The 12,921-nt window shown below is 45.2% G+C and overlaps 2 protein-coding genes across 4 annotated transcripts in view; one reads left to right on the top strand and one right to left on the bottom strand.

The window, feature by feature from the left end:
- The window catches only part of LOC127573484 (GRB2-related adapter protein-like), a 62,761-nt gene extending 55,502 nt beyond the window's left edge, over positions 1 to 7,259 (top strand). Inside the window, exons 4-5 of the mRNA XM_052021757.1 lie at positions 3,248 to 3,416; positions 6,611 to 7,259. Of these exons, the coding sequence (XP_051877717.1) occupies positions 3,248 to 3,416; positions 6,611 to 6,796 (355 nt within the window). The 3' untranslated portion in view covers positions 6,797 to 7,259. The remainder of the gene's footprint in view (positions 1 to 3,247; positions 3,417 to 6,610) is intronic.
- A 4,752-nt stretch (positions 7,260 to 12,011) lies between these two features.
- Positions 12,012 to 12,921, bottom strand: part of slc5a10 (solute carrier family 5 member 10) — a 118,775-nt gene continuing 117,865 nt past the window's right edge. For all 3 annotated transcript variants that reach the window (XM_052021090.1, XM_052021091.1, XM_052021092.1), the window contains exon 15: positions 12,012 to 12,908. In XM_052021090.1, the coding sequence (XP_051877050.1) occupies positions 12,715 to 12,908 (194 nt within the window). In that variant the 3' untranslated portion in view covers positions 12,012 to 12,714. The remainder of the gene's footprint in view (positions 12,909 to 12,921) is intronic.

The raw sequence follows: 12,921 nt of genomic DNA, 5'->3' as shown, positions 1-12,921 counted from the left end.
ACCCTCAAATATCAAGTACCGTAGTGTGTTCTAAGGGACATAGTCATCTAAAAAGGGATAGGTCATGTGAAGGTGAAACTTGTTTCTCTAGGGTGGCACATTTTTAGAATTCTCTCCCCCAGATGAGAGATAGTCAGTTGTTGAGAATATTCAGAGATAAGAACGGAAGCCTTTTGGACATGAAAGGAGTCAAGGAGAAGAGGGATTGGGTACGGAAGAGAACTAGAGATGTAGGATCAATGATGGTTGTATTGCAGATTGGTAGAAGCTTGAGGGGTTGTGTGGCTTTGTTTTTCTATTTCTTCCATTTATATGTTCTGATAATAGCAGCTGTAGCAACCTGCCACCCGTGTGAACAAGATCAAGGCCCAATATCGCAAGAGCCTCATACTTTACCCTTCCAGTACAAGCTATTTACCCTTAGATCACTCCCAACCACTCACCCTGACATTTCCACACTCAGAGGATACGAACACAGAAATATATTTGCTGGGAGCCTCTGGATATATGGTTCAGGAAAATATTTACGTTTGAGATCTTGAGATCCAGTTGCCTTTAAGACCACAGCAATCCTCCTGAAAAAGTTATGATCAGATGAAAATATAAAAAGAACTGCAGGTGTTGGAAACCTGAAACAAAAACAGAAAGTGCTGGTCACACTCAGCATCTGTGGAGAGAGAAACAGAGTTAACCTTTCAGGCCAAAGACAGAGTTCTGGTGAAGAGTGTCTGACCTGAGTCATTAACTCTGTTCACTCTCCAACACCATGGGCTTTTGTGATTAAACCTTTTTTAAGGCTTTGTCAAACACCTTCTAGAAGGCTAGTGCAATTCATCTATTGGTTGCCTTCTCTCCTCTCTGCTCGAGACTTCCCATTAATTTGTCAGACATAATTTCCCCTTCATGAAGTCATTCTGATTTTGCTTGGTTTGATTATGACTTTCTAAATGGGTTCTTAATGTTTCCTTCCAGAAGACCCACACTCACCGATTCAGAAACAACTTCTTCCCCCCTGCCATTGGATTTCTGAACAATCCATGAACCCATGAACACTACCTCATTATTCCTTTGTTTTTGCACTATTTATTTATTTTTGTAATTTATGGCAATTTTATGTAATTGCACAGTACTGCTGCTGCAAAACAACAACTTTTACATCATCTAAGTCAGTGATAATAAATCTGATTCTGAGTGATGATGGATTTATAATTAACCGTTTTCACCAGTGATGACATATCTCTTGCTCTGCTGATTGGAACTGGATTTGCTTTATTATTTTCACTTGTACTGAGGTATAGTGAAAAACTTGTCTTGCATACTGATCGTACAGATCAATTCATTACACAGTGCAGTTACATTGAGTTAGTACAGAGTGCATTGAGGTAGTACAGGTACAAACAATGACAGTACAGAGTAAAGTGTCACAGCTACAGAGAAAGTGCAGTGCAATAATGTGCAAGGTCACAACAAAGTAGACCGTGAGGACAGAGTCGATCTCGTCGTATAAGGGAACCATTCAATAGTCTTATCACAGTGGGGTAGAAGCTGTCCTTAAGCCTGGTGGTACGTGCCCTCAGGCTCCTGTATCTTCTACCTGATGGAAGAGGAGAGAAGAGAGAATGACCCACGTGGCTGGGGTCTTTGATTATGCTGATTGCTTTGCCAAGGCAACGAGAGGTAAAGATCCCGCTCATGAAATTAATGGGAATCCCAGTAACCCTCCTGACTCCCATGTTTGTTGACATTGTGAATGGTTACTGCTTCCCAAATTTTTTTTCCTCTCCTTTTCAAAACCACCATCATCAATCTCTCTCCACAGACACTGCCTGACCTGCTGAGTGTTACCAAGGTTATGGTCAGCGTAATTCTGGGGATTTTCTTCTGTTGGGGTGGGTGCAGGCAGGTAATTTTTATGGAGTCATCAGCTGTAGCCAAGAGGATTGAGTTGTCCTAAAGGAAGAGAGGAAATTTAGAATGGGAATTGCAATTTATAATGGGAATTACAGGCAGAAATAGTACAGTGATCTCTGTGGTTCATTGACCTGGTGGAGGTTACTGAGTTAGGGAGGGTTGACTCTAGAAAGGATTTGAAAACAAGTTAACTCAAAGCCATCTGGGGCCAGGCAACAATGTAGTTCAGTGAACATATGGAGAAATAGAACTTAGTTTGGGTTAGACTATCTCTTCAAATTAATGTCCACGTTAAAGTTGCTAAGGGAAGGATATCATAGGGAACTGATGTGTTAATATTGGTACTATTAATTATTTATATCTGTATTAGTTATTGCAAAAAGATAAAGGACTTAGGTATCACCTTCTCTATCATCCCTCAGTCCCACACAGATGATTGAAGTGCAATGCACCGTTGTAAATCGATAGCAGCCAATTTTCAAACAACAATGTGAAATCAGCCTTTGTGTTACTGGACTGTCCATCCAGATGAAGGGTCTTGACCCAAAACGTCGACAGTCCACTTCCCCCCACAGATGCTGCCTGATCCGCTGAGTTCCTCCTGCGCCTTTTTTGTGTCGCTCCAGATTCCAGCATCTGCCGGCTCTTATATCTCCATTTTAGTACTCCACTGCAAAGCCTCTTTAAGGTATGCCCACTTCGAAGAAGTTTTCTTCCTCTCTCTGATGGGAGATCTGTGAGACCTCCTCTCACTGCTCCTCTGTGATTTCTGCTGCTCCTCAGTCCAGATGAAGGGTCTCAACCCGAAATGTCAACTGTCCATTTCCCTCCACAGATGCTGCCTGACCCGCTGAGTTCCTGCAGAATTTTGTTCTATGCTCTGTTTTACCATTGCTGATTAAGGAATAAATATTGGCCAAGACACCACAGTCTTGTGGAGTGTCTTTGCTCCACAAAGAGACCCTTTTTGCTCCTTCCCAGTTGTGACGAAGGGTCTTCAACTTGAAATGTTAACTCTGTTTCTCTTCCCACAGATGCAGCCTGACCAACTGAATATTTCCAGCATTTTCTGTTTTTATTTTAGACTTCCAGCATCTGCAGATTTTTTTTTAATTTCAAAAACATGCCACAGGATCAGTTCAATGAACCAGCTGAAAGATAGCTACTCTGACAGTGCAGCACTCCCTCAGTAATGTACTACAGTGACAATGTAGAATGTTGTGCTTACATTTCTGGAGTGTGACTTGAACTCACAGCCTCCTACCTAAGGAGGGTCAGCTACAGCTGACATCCGAATACAAATGTAGAACTCACAATCTTGTTTGTTTTTTCACAGCTACGGCAAACATGTGCAGCACTTTAAGGTTCTTCGCGATAATGACGGCAAATATTATTTGTGGGAAGAGAAGTTTCACTCCCTGAATGAGCTCGTGGACTTCTATAGGACTACTACAATTGCAAAGAAGCAACAGATTTTCCTGAGAGATACAAAACCTGATGAAGAGGTAAAATGGTTGTAGAAGATGTCACAGTAAGATTTGTGTGTGTGTGTGTGTGTGTGTGTGTGTGTGTGTGTGTGTGTGTGTGTGTGTGTGTGTGTGTGTGTCTGTGCGCATGCATACATGTGTATGTGTGACCATGAAGAAGAGAGCATAGAACAGTACAGCAAGGAACAGGCCCTTTGGCAGACAATGGCTTCGCTGAATACGATGCCAAATTAAACTATACCTCTTCTGCCTGTATATGACCCATATCCCTCCATTTCCTGCATATGTGTCTAACAGCCTTTTCAATGCCATTGTGTACATGTGTGAGTGTGTGCTTCTGTCTGTGCTTGTGTGTGTGCATGTGTGTGTGCTTCTGTCTGTGCTTGTGTGTGTGTGTTTGTGTATCTTTGTGCTTGTGTGCATGTGTTTGTGTGTGTGCTTCTGTCTGTGCTTGTGTGTGTGTGTTTGTGTATGTTTGTGTGTGTGTGCATGTGTTTGTGTGTGTGTGCTTCTGTCTGTGCTTGTGTGTGTGTGTTTGTGTATGTTTGTGCGTGTGTGCATGTGTTTGTGTGTGTGTGCTTCTGTCTGTGCTTGTGTGTGTGTGTGTTTGTGTATGTTTGTGCATGTGTGCATGTGTTTGTGTGTGTGTGCTTCTGTCTGTGCTTGTGTGTGTGCATCTGTGTATGTGTGTGCTTGTGCTTGTGCATGCTACTGTGTATACGTCTGTGCCTGTATGTGTGTGCTTGTTTGTGTGTGTGCATGCATCTGTGTGTGTGTTTGTTTGTGCGTGCTTGTGTGTTTGTGTGTGTGCATGCGTCAGTGTACTTCTGTGCCTGTGCATGCATCTATGTGTGTGCGTGTGTGTGTGTGTGTGTGTGTGTGTGTGTGTGTGTGTGTGTGTGTGTGTGTGTGTTGGTGTAGAGAGTCTACATTTTTCCTGAAACCAACTTTATAAATTTATTTCTCTGTGTAGAGAATGTGAACATGTGAACATAACAGTTCTATCCCAGGATCTCAAAACTATGGGCAGCTTACTTTTTATACCTTTGCCACAAACTAGATTTATAAAACTTCGCCTTTGCCTAATCTTCCAACTTTCTTTTTCACTGACTTCAACTCTGACGGACGCCAACACTAACGCCAGTCCTGTGAGCCCTATTGGCTTCTCACACGTACAAGTTTCAGGAGAACACAAGAAATAGAGGGAGCAGTAGACCGGTCCTCTGAGCCTGCTTTGCCACTTGTTAAGTTCATGGCCGATCTTTTACCTCAATACCACCTTTCTGCACTATCTTCTTATTGTGTAGGATTGTATCGAAAATGTGGCAAAGAAATAGGCTACTCAGTCAATCTGCTGCATTCATGCTTTGTTTATTTATGCTTCATCAGATGCATTTATGCTCCATTTATGCCTTGGAAGGTACAGTAGTGTAGCAGTTAGCGTAACGCTTTACAGCGCCAGCGACCCAGGTTCAATTCCTGCTGCTGTCTGTGAGGAGTTTGTACGTTCTCCCCATGTCTGCGTGGGTTTCCTCCGGGTGCTCCAGTTTCCTCCCACATTCCAAAAGACGTACGGGTTATGAAGTCGTGGACACGCTATGTTGGCGCCGGAAGCGTGGCAACACTTGCGGGCTGCCCCCAGCACACTCTACGCAAAAAATGCATTTCACTGTGTGTTTCGATGCTCATGTGACTAATAAAGAAATCTTATCTTATCATTTAACTTCCTCCAATCTTTCCTCATTTAAATCTATTGCCACAACCCTCTGTACTCTGCTCCTTCATATGCTTATTCAGTCTCCCCTGAAACACATTCACTCAATTTGCCTCAACTACTCCCTGTGGGAGTGAGTTCCACAGTCTTACCACTTTTTGGGTAAAGAAGTTTCTTCTGAATACCCCATAAAGTCTCTTTGTGACCATCTTAAGTCGAAGCCTCTAGTCATGCTCTACCTCACAAATGCTGTGTATCCTGTCAAGCAAATTTGCAAGACCAACATTGGGTCACCTTCTTGTCACGAGCAAAAAAAGACCCTTGCGTCCAAAGACCTCTTGATTTCTGCAACTGAGCAGTGACTGGGCTGTGGAACTGAAATTCAGAAGATTCACAAATGAAGAAATTTCTCCGCATCTCAGGCCTAAGTAGCCAACCCCGTACTCTCAGACTGTGACCGCACAGTCTGGTCTCTCCTTGCCCATGGAAACAACCTTCTGGCACCTGTTCTATCCAAAAGGGCATTTTGATTTCTTCTAAACCCTGATAATCATGGACATGGATAATTCAATCTATTCTCATAGGACAAGCCCTTCAGACCAGAAATGGGTTTAATGATAATCCCTTTGTTGTAAATATATCCTTCCTTGTATATGGAGACTGCAATTCAACACTTTGGAATATTGTGTTCAGTTTTGGTCACCCTCCTATAGAAAAGATGCCATTAAACTTGAAAAAGTGCCAAGAGGATTTATATTGCCAGGACTCAAAGGAATGAGTTAGAGAGTTAGCAGATGAGGACTTTATTGACTGGAGTGCAGGAGGATGAGGGGTGATCTTCTAGAGGTGTATAAAATCATGAGGGACATAGATAGGGTGAATGCACTCGACCTTTTCCACCAGGGTTGGAGAATCAAGAACTAGAGGGCACAGGTTTAAGCTGAGAGGGGAAAGATTTAATAGGAACCTGAGGGGCAACTTTTTCATCCAGAGGGTGGTCAGTATGTGCTGCCAGAGGAAGTGGTTGAGGCAGGTACATTAACAACATTTAGAAGACACTTGGACAGGTACATGGATAGGAAAGGTTCAGAGGGATATGGGCTAAACATGGGCAAATGGGACTGGCTTAGATGGCATCTTTGTCGGCATGGACCAGTTGGGCCGAAGGGCCTGTTTCCGCACTGTATGACTCTATGACTCTTAACTGCCTCCTCTGTTCAGGGACAAATAGGGATGAACAATAATCGTTCATTGTTTTCATAGATTGTTAACGTTTTTTGTCTAATGAATTTTAATAAATAATATTCATAGATTTATAAATTCATGGCATTTCCTGTGATATCTACAACTTGTGAATGAAAGAAATGAAACAAAATGTTTATGTTCCAAAGCACCATTTGACATTTGCAATGGTTTGTCTTGTGTTGGTTTATTTTGATGACTGAACCGTGCACTATTCAGCTCAGGATGTTCTAAACTGATTGTTCTTGTGCTGCAGCTGGATAAGCCCACTTTCGTGCAGGCTTGCTTTGACTTTTCTCCACAAGATCGATCGGAGCTGATCTTTCACCGAGGCGACGTCATTGAAGTGTTGGAATCCGTGGACGCAAACTGGTGGAAAGGAAGGTGTAATGGCCGTATTGGCTACTTCCCACGGAACTACGTTCAGCCAATGATGCAGTAGCTCTCCATAGCAGCCGGATCTGATCAAGAACATCAGGAAGAAGCCTTTCATCGTTACCACTTCTGTTTTAAGTCAGGCCTGGTCCCCGCATCAGTGACTACACTTCAAACGCACTTCATTGGCTGTAATGTGCTTTTGGGATATCCTGAGATTATGAAAGACGTTATACTAATGCAAATTTCTTCTTCGTTGACTTAAGCACAAAATTACTAGTCTGACTCTATGTTCTTTCCTTCTGTGTAAAATTTTGTGCATGACTTTATTTGCTTTGCACTTGGATCCCTGCTGCCTCATTTTGATGCAGAATCTAGAATAAATCCTGAGAAGTTATCCAGAGGTCAAAGGACATATAAACCCCAATTGCTCACAACATTTCGGTGCATGTATCGATGGCAAATTTCCTGCTGTCTGTGTAATGTCTGAGGATGTTGTTGAACAGAAAATTTTAAAAAAGATCACCTTCACAAATAAAATGTACAGTATGTAATTTCTGTCTCTTCTTTTTTCTTGCATGGGATATTGATAAATTGCTTTGTCTCTTAAAATCAGCCTGTGAAAAGGATTAAGCAGCTCAAAGTTGCTTGTGTGGCCTGCTAACTTGCAGAGGTACACACCCAGGCACACCACCTGAGAATGTAATAAGTCCACTTGTAAATTTTAGTTTTAAATAGTATGGGGAAAATGAAATAGATTTTTAGAATTAACAGCAAGGTAAATCCTGTGCAATTTTACTCTCAAAATATATCAATTCTTCTGTACTGAAGGCAGAAGGTGTCACTTTGAGTGACAAAGGTAATTAAAGGCAATACAGATTCATTTAAGTTCAGACTGGAGATACCAGTTCCTTCACTGAAAAGGAATGCATTCCTTTTCCAGTGAACTGATGCCGAGGACATGATTGGGTTGGGTAAGTATCCTTCATAAAGCTCAAGTATTAATTTGTTTACAGGATGTGAACACCACTGACAGAAGAACATTGTTTGTCTCATCAAGTCATTGCTAGATCCCATGTCCCATTCCCCTACGTATTTCCCAGCAGCCTCCCTTCTTTCAGGTGCTCGTCAGCCTGCCCACTAGTCCTCCTGCCACTCACTTACACTAGGGGTAATCGACAGTGGTCAATTAACCTACAAACCAGCAGGTTTGTCAAATGCACAAGGAAACTGGAGCAGTTGGGGACAACCCACGCAGTCACAGCGATAACATGCAAACTCTACACAGAGAGCACCTGAGGTCGGGATCAAACCGGAGGCACCGGAGCAGTAAGTCTGCAGCACTAACTCAGGAGACGGCTAAAAGTCAATCATAATGGTGCACAGGGAGTCAGATATCTTTCCCTGAAGGACATTAATTTACCAGATGGGTTTTTACAGCCATCATAGTTTAATGTTTAGGGTTACCTAAAGTAGCTTTTATTAAAGCTTCTCGATTTTATTTACCCCCTTCAATTTAAACTCTCTCAGTGACCAACCCGAAACCAAATTGCATGCTAGAATACAAGAACGTAAGAAAATAGGAGCAAGAATAGGCCACTCGGCCCCTCAAGCCTCCCTACCATCCGAAATGATCATGGTTGATCTGCCCCAGGCCTCATTCCCCCTTCTGTGCCAGTTCCCTATATCCCTCAATTCCCCAACCTTTTTTTTATATATATATTCATTCAAGGGAAGTGGGCTTCGTTGGCTGAGCCAGCATTTAATTGCCCATTCCTAGTTGGCCCTTGAGAAGGTGGTGGTGAGCTGCCTTCCTGAACCACTGCAGTCCTTGAGGTGTGGGTAACACCCACAATGCTGTTAGGGATGGAGTTCCCAGGATTTTGACCCAGTGACGGTGAAGGAACGGTGTTACGTTTCCAAGCTAGGATGGCATGTGGCTTGGAGGGCAACTTCCAGGTAGTTCCCATGCTTTTGTGGCTGTTGTCCTTTTAGCTTGTAGAGGTCATGGGTTTGGGAGGTGCTTTCTAAGTCTTTGAATATCTCCAATGATCATAAGATATTGGAGCAGAATTAGACCCATCGAGTCTGCTCCACCTTACAATCATTCCTTTCTTTTAACCCCACTCTCCTGCCTTCTCCCTGTAACCCTTAACCCCATATACCAATCAAGAACCTATCAATCTCTGTCTTAAATACACCCAATGACTTGGCCTCCACAGCCCTCTGTGGCAACACATTCCACAGATTCACCACCCACTGGCTGAAGAAATTCCCCCTCATCTCAGTTCTAAAGGGTCGTCTCTTTATTCTGAGGCTGTGCCCTCGGATCCTAGACTCTCCTGCTAATGGAAACATCCTCTCCACATCCACTCTATCCAGGCATCCACAATAATCTAGCCTCCACAACCCTACTAGGGCAGAGAATTCCAGAGATTCACCATGATATGTGAGAAGAAATTCCTACATAACTACATTAAATAAATGCGCCCTTCTTTTGTAACTGTGTCCCTTCATTTGAGATTTGCTCACTTATGGAATCCCAGCTCATCATCTAACCTGTCAGACCCTCTTGGGAATGGATGGGAATGATGCATAATTGGACGTCACCCCAGAGCTTGACATTGGGACCAGGGTGAATATCAAGGAAAGGGATGGCGATCGGATGGCTAAACAGCTGACACCCAGGATCAGAAGATTAAGTTCCAGCAGAGCATATCACCCGGAAATTAAAAAAGTGCAATTTTTAAAAAAATTTTAGGGGACATCTTTTCATCTTTTTATCAGTTGGGAAATATGCTGACCAGACAAACAATGGTGAATCATCCAATCAGGTAATAAAGAACCAGAAGACCCATTTCCTGCACCTCTACCCTCACCCCCTCTCCTCCGGGACAGAAGGATAGAGCACACCTGGTCTTCACCTTTCACCCCACTAGCCTCTGCGTTCAATGGCTCGTTCTCCACGATTTCCGCTATCTTCAGAGAGATCCCACCTCCAGACACATCTCCGCCTCTCCTCCCCTTTCATAGGACCGTTCCCTTCGCAGTTCCCTGGTCTATACCAATCGCACACCCTTCTTAGGGCACCTTACCTTGCAACAACAGGAGATGCAACACTTGGTCCTTCCCACCATCCAGGGTCTCCAACAGCCTTTTCAGGCAAAACAGTGATTCACTTGCACTTCTTCCAGTTCAGTGTTCTACGTTCAGTCTTCAGAATGTGGCCTCCTCTACACCGGAGAAACCAAATGCAGAGCACGTGCCTCAGTCCGCAGGATCACCCTGAACTTCCTCTTGTTGCCACTTTAATTCAACGTCCCACTCTGACCTTTCAGTCTGTGGCCTTCTGTATTCTCACAGCAAGGCCCAACACAAGCTTGAGGGACAACATCTCATCTTCCACCTGGGCACATTGCAGCCTGACAAAGGGTCTTCCCGGCCAATCCAGTCTGAACTGCTCAGTATTTCCAGCATTTTTATTTATATAGAACCTGTTCGCTTTCCAACATAGAGGAAAGGGGGAGAGTATGGAGTGGGGCAGTTGGGGGCTGGTGCTAATGTGATTAAATCTGGAATAAATCAAGGGGCAGAGGTTACCCTAGTTGGCAAGGGGAGATGATTAGGTGGAAGGCATTGATCAGTATGAGGGAAAGTGATGTGGTGTAGTTGGGGAGGTGCAGAGATGATGGTGGTAATGGGGGAGAAGGAGTAGGGAAGATGGGGCAGTGGGGAATGGGGGAGGAGGGAGGGAGAGTTTGAGGAAAGAAGAGTAGGGAAGAGGCAGTGGGGGAAAGGATGAGGGAGAGGGGAGAGAGGGGAGAGGGGGACTGGGGGGAAAGGTGGAGAAGGGCAGATAGGGGAGAAGAAGAGAGGGGGAGAGGAGGAGAGGGGGAAGAAGGGGAGAGCAGAGAGAGAGGGGAGAGAGAGGAGGGGAGAAAGGGGAGGGGGAGAGGGGGAGAGAGGGGGAAGGAGAGGAGGGAAAGTGAGGGGGGAGGTGATGGGGAGGGGGGAGGGGAAAGAGGGGAGGGGGAGAGGGGAAATAAAGGGAAGAGGAGGGGGAGTGGGGGAGAGGAGAGAGGGGGAGAGGAGAGGAGGAGGTGAGGGGGAGAGGGGGAGAGGGGGAGAGGGGGAGAGGGGAAAGAGAGGGAAGAGGAGGGCGGAGTGGGGGAGAGGAGAGAGGGGGAGAGGAGAGGAGGAGGTGAAAGAGGGGAGTGAGGGGGAGAGGGGGAGAGGGGAAAGAGGGGAGTGAGAAGAGATCAGAGAGGGGAGAGGGGGGAGGGGAGGGCAGAGAGGGGGAGGGGGTAAGAGAGGGGAAAGGGAAGTGAGAAGGGGCCAGGGGAGAGGAAGGGGAGAGGGGAGATGGGGAGGGAGACTGAAACGGGGAGAAGGAGAGTGGGGAAGGAAGAACGGTAGGAATAGGGAAAGGGCAGTGAGGAAAGGAGATGGGGAAGGGTGAGTGGGGAGGGGAAATGGGGAAGGGTGAGTGGGGAGAGGAAATGGGGAAGGGTGAGTGGGAAGAGGAAATGGGGAAGGGTGAGTGGGGAGAGGAAATGGGGAAGGGTGAGTGGGGAGAGGAAATGGGGAAGGGTGAGTGGGGAGAGGAAATGGGGAAGGGTGAGTGGGGAGGGGAAATGGGGAAGGGTGAGTGGGGAGAGGAAATGGGGAAGGGTGAGTGGGGAGGGGAAATGGGGAAGGGTGAGTGGGGAGAGGAAATGGGGAAGGGTGAGTGGGGAGGGGAAATGGGGAAGGGTGAGTGGGGAGGGGAAATGGGGAAGGGTGAGTGGGGAGGGGAAATGGGGAAGGGTGAGTGGGGAGGGGAAATGGGGAAGGGTGAGTGGGGAGGGGAAATGGGGAAGGGTGAGTGGGGAGAGGAAATGGGGAAGGGTGAGTGGGGAGAGGAAATGGGGAAGGGTGAGTGGGGAGAGGAAATGGGGAAGGGTGAGTGGGGAGAGGAAATGGGGAAGAGTGAGTGGCAAAGGCATCCTGGGAATTCCTGATTGCTTCAAATCTGCCTTGGTCAACATTCCAGGCAGCCACAGGATGCGCTCAGTCAGACAACTGCTGCCTGTTCCTGCCTGTAAAATGCCTCAGTGCCAACCAACTTCTTGCCTACTGAGTAAGAATATGTAAATTACCACATTAAATAGTTAAAGACTAGGTTATACCACCTTTCCTAGGCTGCTAAGCAGGCGGTCAGTTAATGCTGACATTAACATCATCATAGACCTGGATTTCTTGAACAAAAGTTGATTTTAATAATCACCTGTGTCACACTACAACAGTAAGATCAAAGCTACAAAAGCAGAAAATCAGAAATGAGCTCACACTCGAAACGTCAGAATCTGTGTCTTTCTCCACAGATGCTGTTTGGCTTGCTGCTCCCAGTATTTTCCAATGTGAATTGTCCATTTTCCATTTTAAGCTAGGAGTAGTGCGTGGGAATAAGCAATTTGGGAATTGAAATTGGTGTATAGGACAAAAAATTGCATGAGAATTTTTATAGTAAAACACACCAAATGTGCTTCAAACAGGATTTGAATCTGAGGCACGGAGAGATAGGTTAGGAGAGATGACGAAGCATGGGTAAAAAGAGGCAGGTTTAAGGGACCATCCTAATGTGGGAGGGAGAGATGGAGAAATTTAGGAAGGAGTCTGAGTTCTTGCCAGCACTCCAAGACCATGTTCCCTTCTTCCTCCCCCCACAATCCAAGTAAATCCCACTCTCCCTATCGAGCAGAGTGGTGGAAGAAGGCAGAATTAGAGAAGAGCAGAAATTTGGGGAATATTATGGGGCTGGAGAAGGTTATAACAATCAGAGCTTAACAGAAACTAATACAGTTGTCACTCAACTATGAGGTGTTTCCTCAGGATGGAGATCCTTGTGGAAACCAATTTATCTACAAATTCCATTGACTATGCGATTGTAGGAATCACATGCTACAAACATACATTCAGACTTCTTTTAGATGTGGCATTGTTTGCTCAAGCAAAGTATGCATACAGAAAAATGTTCACAGAAACGAGAATGATTGCGTTTATACAACAAACCCGGGACCAGAATGGGTTTTCATGGATATCAGTGAGGTTGCACTGTATGGGCATGTTGTCTCTGCCTGCCTTGATATTGCAGAAGAGGTTAGTCCACGACCATTTCTGTGCTATTGTCTCCTTTGTACCTAACACCCAAAG

This window comes from Pristis pectinata, chromosome 8 (assembly GCF_009764475.1).
Source record: "Pristis pectinata isolate sPriPec2 chromosome 8, sPriPec2.1.pri, whole genome shotgun sequence".
Taxonomy (NCBI): domain Eukaryota; kingdom Metazoa; phylum Chordata; class Chondrichthyes; order Rhinopristiformes; family Pristidae; genus Pristis; species Pristis pectinata.
This window is presented reverse-complemented; position numbering and strand designations above follow the sequence as displayed.